Source organism: Anolis sagrei, chromosome 7 (assembly GCF_037176765.1).
Source record: "Anolis sagrei isolate rAnoSag1 chromosome 7, rAnoSag1.mat, whole genome shotgun sequence".
Lineage (NCBI taxonomy): Eukaryota > Metazoa > Chordata > Lepidosauria > Squamata > Dactyloidae > Anolis > Anolis sagrei.
In genome coordinates, this window is record NC_090027.1 from 43,280,371 (window position 1) to 43,296,109 (window position 15,739).

Below are 15,739 nucleotides of genomic sequence, written 5' to 3' on the forward strand. Positions count from 1 at the left end.
GCTTCCAAACAGAGCAAAATGAGGCATTCCAACACACAACACCTGGTTTCCATTCCAGGCATTCCTCCCCCAGGCCCAGACACCCACCGTACCGCTCTTTTTTTCAGCAGGAAGCAACAGGCCCAAACACGACGATGGATGGGGTCCTGCCCACCTGCTGCCTCCCTTCTGAGGCCGACTCACCTGCCGCGGGTTGCCTGGCACTCCCTCATCTCTGCAGACAGACTGACCCCCATTGCCCATGCGCTCTGCCCCAGGAGGTCCAAAGTGCCTCTGCACACTCCTCCCGGGCAAAGGTAGGTATCGCCAAGCCCATGGGATTCGGCACACTCCCTCCTCAGGTGTGTGGCAACCCCTGCCAAGGAATCAAGAGACGCCAAGAAGGAGAAACTGGGCTGACCTGAAAGGCGGCTTGGCTTGGCCTGAGACAGCTTGGCGCAGCACTGAGACAGGTTCCTCGGTGGCAGGTGGAAGTCCTGAGGAATCTTCCCTCAAACTAGTGAAGGAATGGCAGAGACCTCAGAGGCATGGCCAGGAGGGCCATCCTCAGTCGCCTCGATCCCCAGTGGCCCTACTAGGCCCAGCAGGTTGCCCAAGTGGCAATCACAGAGATGCCCCACCCCTGGGAGGTCACCACGGAGGAGAAGGAGGGAAGGAAGGAAGGAAGGGACAAAGGGAAAGAGGGAGGACGCACCTGGCTCAGGGCAGGGCAAGGGGTCAAAGGGACTGAGGCAAGGTCAGAGAGGGGAGCAGGTGATGGTGGGCCCTCAGGTGGGGACCGGTCCTCTCCATGCTTTGCATCATAGAGACCCCCCCCACACACACACACACACACACCAGCAGCAGAAGAAAAGCATGGGTGGGACCCTTCTCCCCAGATCAAGGATGGTTGGAAACATCCTACCCTCGTCCCAGTGCTGCATCCCTCTGGGAGCGGTGGCACAGGTATTACTGGCCGTCCCCGAGTTACAAACGTCCAACTTAGAAATGACTCCTAATTAAGAACGAGGGTGAGACAACAGGAAGTGAGAGGAATCTTCTCCTTGGAAGGAAATCTACTACTGGGAGAGTCATTATCATGGGGGAAAGGGGTCTCCACTGAAGATCTCTCACCAATCATTGTTTCCACAACAAGCCAAAGTTCTCAAAATCCAATTCTCTCACAGGGACAGTTCCACAAGTCAAAGTTGTCAAAATCCAGTTATCACTGAGACAGAAAGTGGGGGGAAATCTTCTGAAGAGGGACAAAGACAGCCAAGGAAACGCCACAGGGGTGTTGACCCTTTCCTGTGCAATCCAAAGCTTATGTCTGTCTGTCTGTCTGTCTGTCTGTCTGTCTGTCTGTCTGTCTATCTATCTATCTATCTATCTATCTATCTATCTATCTATCTATCTGCACTGTTTGTTTTGACTCCATCTGTGTTCATATTTGGGCATATGGAATATTCGTGCCAAGTTTAGTCTAGATCCTTCATTATTTGAGTCCACAGCACTCTCTAGATGGAGGTGAACCACAACTCTAAAACTCAAGGTCAATGCCCACCAAACCCTTCCAGTATTATCTGTTGGTCATGGGAGTCCTGTGTGTCAAGTTTGGTTCAGTTCCATCATTGGTGGAGTTCAGAATACTCTTTGATTGTAGGTGTACTATAAATCCCAGCAACTACAACTCCCAAATGACAAACTCAATTTTTTTGAGTGAAGGACATACATTGGGTTGTTAGGTATCTTGTGTCCAAATTTGGTGTGAATTCATCCAGTGGTTTTTGAGTTCTGTTAATCCCACAAACGAAATTGACATTTTATTTATATAGATATATATATTAGGCTTGGGCAATCCATGGTTCTAAATGGTTCTAAAGTACTTACAAAACTAAAGTTCTGGTGGTGAAAATTTCAGAACTCTAACAAAACTTTCAAAATTTAATTATTATTTCATTATTGGTGATTTTAATGACAGAACCAATTAGGAACTGACATTTATTATGAAATTTTGAGAGTTTTGTTAGAGTTCTGAAATTTTCACCACCAGAATTTTAGTTTTGTAAGTACTTTAGAACCATTTAGAACCATGGATTGCCCAAGCCTAATATATATATATATATAGAGAGAGAGAGAGAGTGCGCACCATATCTTTGTCTGTTTGTGTGTCTGGAGTTATACTATAAGAAGTTCCTGTTCCGGCTTGCATACAAATTCAACTTAAGAGCAAACCTACAGAACCGGTCTTGCTTGTCCATATGTCCTGTCCATAGATTGGCCAATAAACAAACAAACAAAGTCACGGTCGGTTGGCGTGGGAGTCCACTCTCAGGCCGGCTCTTTCTGTGGGAGGAGCAGCCTCGTCTCTCCATGTTTCATCAGTGACTCAGGGAACACCCGAAAGGATGGTGATGAAAACAGAAACCGCGTGGGAAGAAGGAGTTGGAAAGGACCGGACGAGAGGAAGTGGCAGCAGCCCTGGGCAGCACCTCTGGGGTCAAAGGGCCGAGAATGCACAGTCTGGGGGGTGGTCTTGGTGGACCTTTGACCTGGGATCGTGCCAAGACTCCAAGGAATGGAGCTTTGCACATGCTCAGAGACACTGTCAGGATCTGCAATGCAGATGAAGATGGGCTGCCAGGCCCAGCACCTGGGCCAGCAACAAGCAAGAAACAACAACTTCAGCCTGACAATGAGGAAGCTCAGGCAAGTGGTCTCAGGCAAGTGGGAGTCTTGAGTTAGGGTCAAGAGAGCAACGAGGCAGAGCTAACTGTCCAAGAAAGACTGCAAATCAGGACCAATGCTATTCAGCTGCACAGATCTACCCGGTTGGCACACAGAAGGGCCTACAGGTGAGAGCACTTGTTTGGTGGCAGTTTGGATTTGGGTTGTTGTAGGTTTTTTCAGGCTATATCAGTGTTTCTCAACCTTCCTAATGCCGTGACCCCTTAGTACAGCCCCTCATGTTGTGTTGACCCCCAACTATAACATTGTTTTCGTTGCTACTTCATAACAGTCATTTTACTACTGTTATAAATCATAATGTAAATATCAGATATGCAAGATGTATTTTCATTCACTGGACCAAACTGGGCACAAATACTCAATGCACCCACATGTAAATGCTAGTGGGGTTGGGGGAGGATTGATTTTGTAATTTGGGAGTTGTAGTTGCTGGGATTTATAGTTCACCTATAATCAAAAAGCATTCTGAACTCCACCAGCGATGGATTTGAACCTAATTTGCCACACAGAACTCTCATGACCAACAGAAAACACTGGAAGGGTTTGGTGGGCATTGACCTTGAGTTTAGGAGTTGTAGTTCACCTATATCCAGAGAGCACTGTGGACTCACGCAATGGTGGATCTGGACCAAACTTGGCACAAATACTCAATATGCACAAATGTGAACACTGGTAGAGTCCGGGGAAAATAGGCCTTGTCTTTTGGGAGTTGTAGTTGCTGGGATTTATAGTTCACTACAATCAAAGAACTTTCTGAACTCCACCAAGGATAGAATTCCCACATGGAATCCCAATGACCATCATTGATATTGATATTGAGAGAGGCTGTGCAGGGCTGTGACAGGCAGGGGCGGCTCCTCCATTACGCGAAGTAAGCGGTCGCAGAACACTTTTTTTTGCCAGGGGTGCAGAGGCGCCTCTGTAAATGCCCCTCGGCCGCCACTTGAGGAGCGCCCCCCCAGCTCACAACAGCTCTAGCAGTCCGGGAGGAGCCTCTGCTTTCTTGCCTCATTGCCGGGCGATCCTCTTCCCAAAGGGGCCGGGCCCTTGAGCCTCGCCTTGCCCCTCTCGTTCCTGCTCCACCCGGCCACCGGGTGCGCAAGCAGAGCCGGCGCTCAATCGTTCTCCGCGTTTGATCCCTTCCCCATGACCGGCTCCCTTTCCCGATCCCCCGGCGCTCCACCCGCCTCCTCTCCTCTCCCCAATCCGCGGGTGGGCCAAGGGGCGGAGCCGCCGCGCCTGGCCCGCTTCAGGTCCGGAGGCGTGTCTGAAGACCCCAGCGTGAACACCAAAAGTCGCCTCTTCTCCTGACTTTCTCTTCAGCCATTGGGACCAAGAGAGAGAGAGAGAGAGAGAGCCCCTCCGGCTGGAGGTATCTCCCACCTCCGCTCCCTCCTTTGTTTTTGCACCTACCTTCAGGAAAGGTGGGCATCTCCACCTCTCTCTCTCTCTCAGGAGAAGAGGTGACTTTTGGTGCACACGCCGGGGTCTTCAGGCACGCATCCGGACCCAAAGCGGGCCAGGCAAGGGAGCAAATGCGGCAAGTGTAGTTACTGGGATGTATAGTTCACCTACAATCAAAGAGCATTCTGAACTCCACCAATGATGGAATTGAACCAAATATGGCAGAGAACTCCCACGCCGAACAGAAAATATATATCAATGATTGGTTTGGGGGGGGGAGGGCAAAATACTGTGTGCTTGAAAATTACCTAGGGCCGCCTCTGACGACAGGCCCTCTCCTGGGATGGTTTCCTCTTAAGTCAGGCAGAGGGGGGAGCTGTGGGGCAGGCCCTGAGGGGATATTCCCCTGGGTTTCGGGGCCAAGAAAGAGGAACTGGAAGAGCCAAGGCGGGCAGGGAAATAGCCCAGAGGAAGTGACAGAAGCGCCTGGCTGCTCATTCACTGCAGATGCCCAAAGATGCGGAGGCTGCTCCTGCTGCTCCTGTGTTGGCTCAGGGACCCCGGTGGGTGAGAAGGGAGACCCCCAGGAAGGTGGGGCTTAGGGCAGGAAAGGGATAGTGGGCAGAGGGCTCCTGGGGGGCTTCTCTCATAGGGACTCATTCCTGTCCCACAGGAGTCGGAGCAGAGAGACCCCCGGCACCCCTCCGTCCACGCGTCACAGGCAAGACCTTCCACCACCTTCTCCGGTGGGACGGGCCTGACCCCCTTGACGCCACCAAACATGAGCGGCTCCTCTACGAAGTCCAGTACCGAAGGTGAGTGATGGGGGGAAGGAGGGGGTCAAGGGGAAAGTGGGGTCCTCTTTCTCTGACTTTGCCAGGGTGATCCACGCCTTGGTTACATCCAAGCTGGACTATTGCAGTGCGCTCTACGTGGGGCTGCCCTTGAAGACGGCCTGGAAGTTTGATCTGTTACAGCGAGTGGCAGCCAGGCTCCTTACTGGAGCAAACTATAGGAAGCATACAACACCACTATTAAAACAGCTTCATTGGCTGCCGATAAGTTGCCGAGCCAAATTCAAGGTGCAGGTCATGAGAGAGCTTACCTCTCCGAACGCATCTCCACCTATGAACCGACTAGAACATTAAGATCGTCTGGGGAGGCCCTGCTCTCGATCCCGCCTGCGTCACAGGCGCGCTTGGCGGGGACGAGAGACAGGGCCTTCTCAGTGGTGGCCCCTCGGCTATGGAATGCCTTGCCGGTAGACATCAGACAGGCACCTTCGTTGCTGACGTTTCGGAGAATGGTCAAGACCTGGCTTTACGAACAAGCGTTTGGCTAAGCAATGCAACTAATTAAGGAAGACGGTAAATGGAGCATAGGAACGGCACAACGACTATGAGAACGGATCTGATTCAATTGAGGCGTTATATATGTTGTTTGTTGATTTGTCCTGTCTGATTGTTAATTGTTGTGGATCAACGTCGATCCTGGTGTTGTATTGTTGTGTTTTTAAATGCATTGTAAACCGCATTGAGTCGCCTGTCAAGGGCTGAAAAATGCGGTATAAAAATGAAGTAAATAAATAAAATAAATAAATAAATAAAGCCCTAAACAGTTCAGGCCCCGCCTATCTGGAATGTGTCCAGAGGAGGGCGACTAAAATGATCAAGGGTCTGGAGGACAAGCCCTATGAGGAGCGGCTTAAGGAGCTGAGCATGTTTAGCCTGAAGAAGAGAAGGCTGAGAGGGGATATGATAGCCATGTATAAATATGTGAGAGGAAGCCACAGGGAGGAGGAGGGAGCAAGCTTGTTTTCTGCTTCCCTGGAGACTAGGACGCAATTTATTTTATTTATTTGCTGCATTTGTTGACCACCGTTCTCAGCCCTAGGGCGACTCACGGCGGTGTACAACATATAAAAAGACAATTTACAATAAAGCCATAACAAAATATCAACATATCACTAATACCACAATAGTATAATTACAATGGAGCAAAGGCTTCAAACTACAATGAGGAGATTCCATCTGAACATGAGGAAGAACTTCCTGACTGTGAGAGCCATTCAGCAGTGGAACTCTCTGCCCCACAGTGTGGTTGAGGCTCCTTCTTTGGAAGCTTTTAAACAGGGGCTAGATGGCCATCTGTCAGGGGTGATTTGAATGCAATATTCCTGCTTCTTGGCAAGGGGTTGGACTGCATGGCCCATGAGGTCTCTTCCAACTCTTTGATTCTATGATTCTATGATTCTGTCTCCATGATCACATCTCCTTCTATGAACTGGCACGAGCTCTAAGATCTTCTGGGGAGACCCTCCTCTCGGTCCCACTACCGTTGGTGGGGACGAGAGAGAGGGCCTTTTCGGTGGTGGCTCCCTGCCTCTGGAACACCCTTCCAGGGGAAATAAGACAGGCCCCCATCCCACCCCTCCTTTTGTAAGAGCTTGAAGACCTGGTGGTTTCAACAAGCCTTTGAAAATGACCAGTTCTAACTCAGTCTTACACATTGTCGAATGCGGCCTCATTCTTCCTACCAATTACCCAGATCCTTTCCTCTCATCGGTCCCGGAATGAATGGCCACAGACACATACCTAATATTATGGTTGCCTGCCATAGCATTGCACTCAATTCCCGGCTCCCCTAAAAATTTTGGGGCTTGCACAAATCTTGGCTCAGCCTTTTAAATTTTTAAATTGCCTTGAATAGGCAGGATTACTTTTAATATGTGTGTTATGGTGACAATGGCGACAATTTTTATGTTTATATTTTTGTTTGTTAATCTTATGGTTATGTTGTTTTTGCTCTGTATGTTTTGTGATATTACTTGGGAACCGCTCTGAGTCCCCTCGGGGAGATGGAGCAGTATATAAATAAAGTTTTTATTATTTTATTATTATTATTATTTATTTGCTTGTGGCCCCTACTTAGAATCATAGAATCAAAGAGTTGGAAGAGACCTCATGGGCCATCCAGTCCAACCCCCTGCAAAGAAGCAGGAATATTGCATTCAAATCACCCCTGACAGATGGCCATCCAGCCTCTGCTTAAAAGCTTCCAAAGAGGGAGCCTCCACCACACTCCGGGGCAGAGAGTTCCACTGCTGAACAGCTCTCACAGTCAGGAAGTTCTTCCTAATGTTCAGATGGAATCTCCTCTCTTGTAGTTTGAAGCCATTGTTCCGCGTCCTAGTCTCCAAGGAAGCAGAAAACAAGCTTGCTCCCTCTTCCTCCCTGTGGCTTCCTCTCACATATTTATACATGGCTATCATATCTCCTCTCAGCCTTCTCTTCTTCAGGCTAAACATGCCCAGTTCCCTAAGCCGCTCCTCATAGGGCTTGTTCTCCAGACCCTTGATCATTTGAGTCGCCCTCCTCTGGACACATTCCAGCTTGTCAATATCTCTCTTGAACTGTGGTGCCCAGAATTGGACACAATATTCCAGATGTGGTCTAACTAAAGCAGAATAGAGGGGTAGCATGACTTCCCTGGACCTAGACACTAGGCTCCTCTTGATGCAGGCCAAAATCCCATTGGCTTTTTTTGCCGCCACATCACATTGTTGGCTCATGTTTAACTTGTTGTCCACGAGGACTCCAAGATCTTTTTCACACGTACTGCTCTCGAGCCAGGCGTCCCCCATTCTTGACCCTCCTGGGACGAAATCTCTCTTTTGGGATGAATGCGGCTCAGGTGCAGCTCCCTGTCCCTCTGTTCCTAAGAGGATGCTCCATGGCTGCCCTCTCCTTCATCCAGACTTGCCTTCCAGGTACGGCGAAAACAGCCACTGGGCATCGGTGCCGAATTGCGTGGGCATCACTCTTCCTTCCTGCGACCTCTCCGCCAAGACCCAGCAGCCTGGACAGCGCTACCACGTCCGGGTGCGAACCCTGGCAGGGTCCCAAGAGGCGTCCAAGTGGGTCCAGGCGCCCCCCTTCAAGCCAGAGGAAGGTGTGTGCCAATGTGGGTCTTCCCCCAGACCCCTCTGTGACCTGGCCAGCTGGAGGGCCACCTTTCCTTGCTGGCAACCCCATCACATGTAACTCTGTTTCTGCAGCAACCCTGTGGCTGTCCGGCGTGAGCTTGACCCCCCGCAACGGCCTCATCCACCTCTCCATCCGGCTTCCCATCAGCCCCTGGGGCAACCTCACCTATGAAGACCTCCACCCCAATGGCCGGCGGTTCCACGTCTATATCAGGACGGTGTCCCATGGGGCTGAGGTGAGCCTGGGCCAGGTGGAGAACAGCACGGAGTTCGACCTGCAGGGCCTCACGCCAGGCAAGGAGTACTGCGTCAGCGTGGAACCACGGCTCGCCTCCTCCGCAACGCCCGCCATCCGGACGGAGGAGCAGTGCCTCTTCCTCTTGCCTCTGGAGGAAGGTGAGGCCTAGCTTCGCTCCCACACAGGTGCATGCATTTGCCCAGCAGCTCCAGGGGCATCACAGGTGTAGCTCAAAAGCATCTCTCTTCCTTTGCTCAGCCTTCCCTCTGGTCCAGCTCTCACATCCATAGGTTGCTCCGGGGAATACCCTTCCTTTGACTATGCTTTTACTTTCTTGGCTTCAAACTACTGTTTTAGACTACTGCAACGCTCTCTACGTGGGGTTGCCTTTGAAGTCAGCTCGGAAGCTCCAACTAGTCCAACGCTCGGCAGCCATGATTTTAACAGGAGCGGAGCGCAGGGAGCATACAACCCCCCTGTTGCGCCAACTCCACTGGCTGCCGATCTGCTACCGGGCTGAATTCAAAGTGCTGGCGTTGGCCTTTAAAGCCCTAAATGGTTCCGGCCCAAGCTACCTATCCGACCGCATCTCTGCCTATGAACCCACCAGGACTTTGAGATCTTCCAGGGAGGCCCTGCTCTCGATCCCGCCTGCTTCTCAAGCTCGGCTGGCGGGGACGAGAGATAGGGCCTTCTCGGTGGTGGCTCCTCGGCTGTGGAACGCCCTTCCTATGGACATTAGACTAGCACCATCTCTAATGGTAATCCGCAAAAAAGTGAAGACATGGCTGTTTGAGCAGGCGTTCCAATAATTAGTGCAATGATTGGTTAATGGACACTGGAATGGAACAATGGATGACGAATCTGGAACATGTTTTTGATGACGAGACGACAGTGAATGGGTTGTGTAATGTGTAATGTGTTAGGTTGTTAACTGTTTCTATACTGTAGCACTGAATTTTTGCTGTTCGTATTTGTTGTGAACCGCTGTGAGTCGCCTTCGGGCTGAGAACAGCGGTATATAAGGAAGGTAAATAAATAAATAAATAAACTACAGGAAAGGAGATTCCACCTGAACATTAGGAAGAACTTCCTGACTGTGAGAGCTGTTCAGCAGTGGAACTCTCTCTCTGCCCCGGAGTGTGGTGGAGGTTCCTTCTTTGGAGGATTTTAAGCAGAGGCTGGATGGCCATCTGTCGGGGATGCTTTGAATGCAATATTCCTGCTTCTTGGCAAAATGGGGTTGGACTGGATGGCCCATGAGGTCTCTTCCAAGTCTAGGATACTATGATACTGCCCATCCTGAGTACCACTGAAATGGCAGGGAGAAGGTTTCAGGAAAAGAGACAAAGAGAGGTCCGGAGGTCTCAAAAGCACAGATTTTATTTCCAGCTGGGGCCCTGGAGTGGACTATGTCCAAAAGCACCAGAGCAATACTAGAGGCATTGACTATGGCTTTTATAGTCTCCAAATGCAAGCAAACAAAGAACATGCGTCTACATACGTTGACATCATTCACTGCGTCACCTTAGCATCAAATTCTATCTTCCAACATACAAAAAGCATGTCTCTGTGTTGCTGAAGAGCAAGCATCTTACATTCATCAATCAAGGGGCCCACTTTGACCTGTCATGAGGGAGAGGGGCGCTCCTTTTAGAGCCTAGTTGTACCAGCCTGTTGCTTCTAGGAGAGGCTTATCTCTCTCCTGGAATGTATAGACAACATGCCCCCTCTTCATCCCCTCCTTTGCTGTGCCTGGACACAGCTTGCTTGTCCTGTTAGCTTGGGTTTCTTATACAGAGAAAACTTGATTTTTCTATACATTTCAGTGCTTATAAAGTACATACAATTTTTACGTAAATAAATATCTATTTTTCCAATATCTCCTCATCACCACCATGTTGTGGACTTCTCTTTTGCTTCTGAGGAGGAGGTAGAACAGGAGGCTGGAGAGGTAACACTTGGGGATTCGGGGCCAAGTATAGTTGATTTTGCCCAGGGGAGCTCTTGAGGCACTCTTGGGGGAAAATAGACCTTGACATATGCGAGTTGTAGATACTGGGATGTATAGTTCACCTACAATCAAAGAGCATTCTGAACTCCACCAATGATGGAATTGAACCAAATATGGCACACAGAACTCCCACGACGAACATAAAATATATATCAGTGATTGTTGGGGTGGGGGGGGGGGGTGCTTACACTTGAAAATTACCTAGGGCTGCCTCTGAAAAAATATATAAAAAACATCAAAATCGATGTCAGCGCTGGCAGCAACCGACCTTGCAGACGGCCAATTCTCTCACGCCAGAAGCGATTTGCAGTTTCTCAAGTTGCTCCTGACATGAAAATAATAATAATAGTTTGTTCACTTTTACTCAGGTTGTAAGGCTGTGTCTGGAGAAAAACAAGACACACCACAGGACAAAAGGATGCCCTTTTTGCTGGGAACAGCCACCAACCCATAATAATAATAATAATAATAATAATAATAATAATAATAATAACAACAACAACAACAACAACAACAACACTTTATTTATATTCCATGCCCTATCTCCCCAAGAGGACTCGGGGTGGATCACAGTAAACATACACAGCAAACAATCAAGGCGTTTTGGATAGACAGGACAGAGACAAACAGAACAGAAAGGAGATTTGTTGTGTCGACTTCCAGTTTTTTGATGCCTTGGAGGTTGTGCTCAATTCCAGCCACAGGAGGGTGCCATCACTCCATCCTCTATCACAAAGGTCTTCCTTCTTCCTTTTGGTCGCTGGGCATTTTCTGATCTTTTTCTTTATGGTATCGTTAAATACCTCCCCTCTTGTTTTAGCGCTACCTAATTTCTCTACTTACATCTCAAGCTGTTTTCGAAATGCTTAGGTAAACAGTAAGCTTGGCTGCCAGTTGACAGGTCACGCCAACCCGGGGCTTTGAACTGGCAACCTTTCGGTTGGTCGATCTTATCATTGCTGGTGATTTACCAGCTGTGCTAAATCCCGGCCTGTGCTTGTCTTCTCTTGCAGGACACACCAGGACAACTCTCCTACTGAGTCTGCCCCTTCTTGGAGCCTTGTTGGCCAGCTTGGGATTGGCCCGGGCCTACGTTAAGAAGCCCACCAAGACCTGGCCAGAGGTGCTGGTAAGTGTGTGCAATTGCTTCCCACTTTGGTGACCGGGAAGGGCAGGGGCTGCATGGGGTGCTCCTTAACGCACCCAACCAAGCACTCAACCTCTTCCCATTGTGTTCATCTCTCCTTGGTGGCAGAGGTCCATGCCGAAGAGCGAGTCTCCGCACTCACCACTGGTCCTGCAGATGGAGAGGGAGCCCACCTACCCACTTTCTCTCCTGGGCCCAAAGGGGCAGAGCATCTCTGGCCAGGCTCAGCCTTGGGGTGCAGGGTCCGTGCCCCCCTTCTTGGCACCGGAGAAGCCCTGCCGGTCGGTGGCATGGACTACAGAGGGGCTTCTGGCTTTCGGAAGCAGCCTCGCAGGCAGCAGTAACAGCAGCATTGGAGGCAGCACCGACAGTGGTATCTGCCTGCAGGACCCCTCAGGCAGCCTGTCCCATGGGGTCGGCCAGTCAGAAGACTCCACAAGCAGTATTTGGGAGGAAACAGAGGCACCAACAGCGGCACTCCAGGAAGGAGGTTTCTCTGGCTACCAGAAGCAGGCGGGACCCCCAGTTTGTTGTGGCACAGACGGAACCAAGTACCCTAAGGTCGCCATGGCTAGCGGTTACTTGAAGCAGAGCTCGTTCCATGGCCCCAGCACTGTGACCCCAGAGAAGGGACTCGGACAAAGCAATATTCCAAGCTGTCAGGACCCTGGAAGTATCAGCATTCCCAGCAGCCCCCTGGGCATCAAGCTTCTCTAAGCAGCTTCCCTCACCTCCCGTTGGCACACTCAAAATACTGACACGTCCATGGTGCTGCTGGTGCATCTGGAAAGATCTTTTGTGACCAACAAGAAGGAGCGACAAGGTTTACATATGTATGTAAACCAAACTTGTGCCAACTTGGGCTCTCCAGGGGTTTCGGACTCCAATCTCACCATTCCTAACTGCCTCAGGCCCCTTCCTTTCCCCCCACAAACGCTTAAGCGACTGAGGAGGGAAAAGGAAAGAGACTGAGGGTGCAGAGGGGGGAAAGGAAGGGGATCGAGGCTGATGAGGAGGAAATGGAAAGGGACTGAGGCTGCTGAGGGAGGAAAGGGACTGAGGCTGCCAAGGGAGAAAAGGAAAGGGACCGAGGCTGCCGAGGAGGAAAAGAAAGGGACTGAGGCTGCCGAGGGGGGAAAGGAAAGGGATCTAGGCTGCCGAGGAGGAAATGGAAATGGACTGAGGCTGCCGAGGAGGAAAAGGAAAGGGACTAAGACTGCCGAGGGGGAAATGGAAAGGGACTGAGGCTGCCGAGGAGGAAATGGAAAGGGACTGAAGCTGCTGAGGGGGGAAAGGAAAGGGACTGAGGCTGCCGAGGGGAAAAGGAAAGGGACCGAGGCTGATGAGGAGGAAAAGGAAAGGGACCGAGGCTGCCGAGGAGGAAAAAGAAAGGGACCAAGGCTGTCGAGGGGGAAAAGGAAAGGGACCGAGGTTGATGAGGAGGAAAAGGAAAGGGATAGAGACTGCCGAGGGAGGAAAGGGACTGAGGCTGTTAGGAATGGTGGGAGTTGGAATCCAAAACACCTGGAGGGCCCAAGTTGGCCCAGGCCTGATGTAGAATTCTTGCTGGGAGAGTGGACCACCCAGCAGCTCACTTTCCAAATCTGATATTGTCTTTTGGTACAGGTCTGCATTCTTATTATTTATTATATTTAATTATTTATTTGTGTGTTGTTGTTTTTTTACTTGGAGTGTGAAATATGTTTTGGAGATATATTTTGGAGTGTCTTTTCATAAAAAATGGAGTTTCAATACATTGTGTTTGGAAACTTTGCTTTGGGATCATGCCGTTGTGCTTTGAGATCATCCTCTCCGTCAGAAAACCTGACTGCTTCCCATGTCCGTCCTTGCGTCCTTTGAAGCGGTGGCTTCCAAAATCTACCTTAGTGCTTCCCCTAAATTTACCCACCCAGATACACGCAGTCAGGGAAACTCCTCAATCGGTTGCGTAGTTTTGCTTTGCTCCTGATGCTAAACCGAAACCTCTGGGTTAAGCAATCACTGGTATTCCAGACCCATTAAATTCCCCGTAAAGTCCTGTTTTGCTTTTGAACTTCGTTGTTAATAATTTAGTGCAGTTTCGCCAGAAAACCGCCGAAAGCTGTCCAGCTCACCCAACTCCTTGGCCTGAAACACACGGTTTCCTTCTCCGCCCTGCTAACCGAAAACACCAGCTTCCACTCTTGGGGAGGCCCTTCGCATCCGTGCTCCCCAGCCCTTCTTCGCCCCTCTTAGCAGGGTGTGTGATGGGTGTGTGTGTGTGCCCCATCACCCTTCTCTTCCAGGCTTTTCAAACCCACCCACCCACCTCCTTTCTTGGGAGACTTTCAGGGGAGTGTAGAGACCCCTTGTTACAAAGCAGAAGGAAATGCTTGAAGAGAGAGGCCTTCCTTCTGAGAATGGAAAGTGTGGTGGTTTCACTTCCCCTTCAATAAGAGGAAGGAGCCAGGAGAGGAAACCCCCACCTTCTCATTCAGTCACAGCTGGGAACATTAAGCCCACCCCCTGTTGCTGGTATGGTGGGGTGGGGGTCTAGGCGAGAAAGAGAGAGAGAGACTGGGGTCCCAGGCCTAGGGGGATGCCATGGGCCCCTTTGTCTACGCTGGAAACACATAGAAAAAAACACAACATCAATCACATAATCATACAATAATAGAGTTGGAGGAGACCATCTAGTTCAGCATTTTTCAACCTGGGGGTTGGGACCTCTGGGAAGGGGTTGTGAAAGGGGTGTCAGAGTGGTCACCAAAGACCATCAGAAAACACGGTATTTTCTGTTGGTCATGTGATATTCTGTGTGCCAACTTTGGTTCAGAATGGTCTTTGATTGTAGCAACCACAACTCCCAAATGTCAAGGTCTATTTCCCCCAAACTCCACCAGTGTCCACATTTGGGTACATGGTGTATTCGTGCCAAGTTTGGTTCAGAATTGTCTTTGATTGTAGCAGCTACAACTCCCAAATGTCAAGGTCTATTTCCCCCAAACTCCACCAGTGTCCACATTTGGGTATATGGTGTATTCGTGCCAAGTTTGGTTCAGAATGATCTTTGATTGTAGCAACCACAACTCCCAAATGTCAAGGTCTATTTCCCCCTAACTCCACCAGTGTTCACATTTGGGTACATGGTGTATTCGTGCCAAGTTTGGTTCAGAATAGTCTTTGATTGTAGCAACTACAACTCCCAAATGTCAAGGTCTATTTTCCGCAAACTCCACCAGTGTCCACATTTGGGTATATGGCGTATTCGTGCCAAGTTTGGTTCAGAATGGTCTCTGATTGTAGCAACTACAACTCCCAAATGTCAAGGTCTATTTTCCGCAAATTCCACCAATGTTCACATTTGGGTATATGGTGTATTCGTGCCAAGTTTGGTTCAGAATGGTCTTTGATTGTAGCAACTACAACTCCCAAATGTCAAGGTCTATTTTCCGCAAATTCCACCAATGTTCACATTTGGGTACATGGTGTATTCGTGCCAAGTTTGGTTCAGAATGGTGTTTGATTGTAGCAACTACAACTCCCAAATGTCAAGGTCCATTTCCCCCAAACTCCAACAGTGTTCACATTTTGGCATATCATGTATTCGTGCCAACTTTGGTTTAGAATGGTCATTGATTGTAGCAACTACAACTCCCAAATGTCAAGGTCTATTTCCCCCTAACTCCACCAGTGTTCACATTTGGGTATATGGCGTATTCGTGCCAAGTTTGGTTCAGAATGGTCTTTGATTGTAGCAACTACAACTCCCAAATGTCAAGGTCTATTTTCCGCAAACTCCACCAATGTTCACATTTGGGTATATGGTGTATTCGTGCCAAGTTTGGTTCAGAATGGTCTTTGATTGTAGCAACTACAACTCCCAAATGTCAAGATCTATTTCCCCCTAACTCCACCAGTGTTCACATTTGGGTACATGGTGTATTTTGTGCCAAGCTTGGTCCAGATCCATCATTGCTTGAGTCCTCACTGCTCTTTGGATGTAGGTGAACTACAAACTCCAAAACTCAAGGGCAATGCCCACCAAACCCTTCAAGTATTTTCTGTTGCTCATGGGTGTTGTGGCTCTCTGGCCTGCAAGCTGCATCAATGAGAGGAGCCCAGCACAGATGCAAAAACAGCCCTTGGAGAAGACGGTGGCTGAAGCATATGGATCCAGGATGCTCTGGGATCAATCTCCTCTGCCATGGAAACATGTGTCACTTTGGACACCACTACGGCCTT

The 15,739-nt window shown here is 49.6% G+C and overlaps 1 protein-coding gene across 1 annotated transcript; it reads left to right on the forward strand.

Moving 5' to 3' along the window:
- Nucleotides 1–4,418: 4,418 nt before the first annotated feature.
- IL10RA (interleukin 10 receptor subunit alpha) lies at nt 4,419–13,269 on the forward strand. The gene is made up of 6 exons (XM_060787735.2): nt 4,419–4,694; nt 4,805–4,946; nt 7,901–8,082; nt 8,189–8,512; nt 11,382–11,497; nt 11,624–13,269. Exons 1-6 carry the CDS (start codon nt 4,649–4,651, stop codon nt 12,230–12,232), a joined length of 1,419 nt encoding a protein of 472 aa, XP_060643718.2. The 5' UTR covers nt 4,419–4,648; the 3' UTR covers nt 12,233–13,269.
- The last annotated feature ends 2,470 nt before the right edge of the window (nt 13,270–15,739 follow it).

Coding starts and splice junctions, on each gene's coding strand:
- IL10RA (XM_060787735.2), top strand. CDS start 4,649: ATGCGGAGGCTGCTCCTGCTGCTCCTGTGTTGGCTCAGGGACCCCG. Junction 4,947..7,900: donor TACGAAGTCCAGTACCGAAG/GTGAGTGATGGG, acceptor CTTGCCTTCCAG/GTACGGCGAAAACAGCCACT. Junction 8,513..11,381: donor CCTCTTGCCTCTGGAGGAAG/GTGAGGCCTAGC, acceptor CTTCTCTTGCAG/GACACACCAGGACAACTCTC.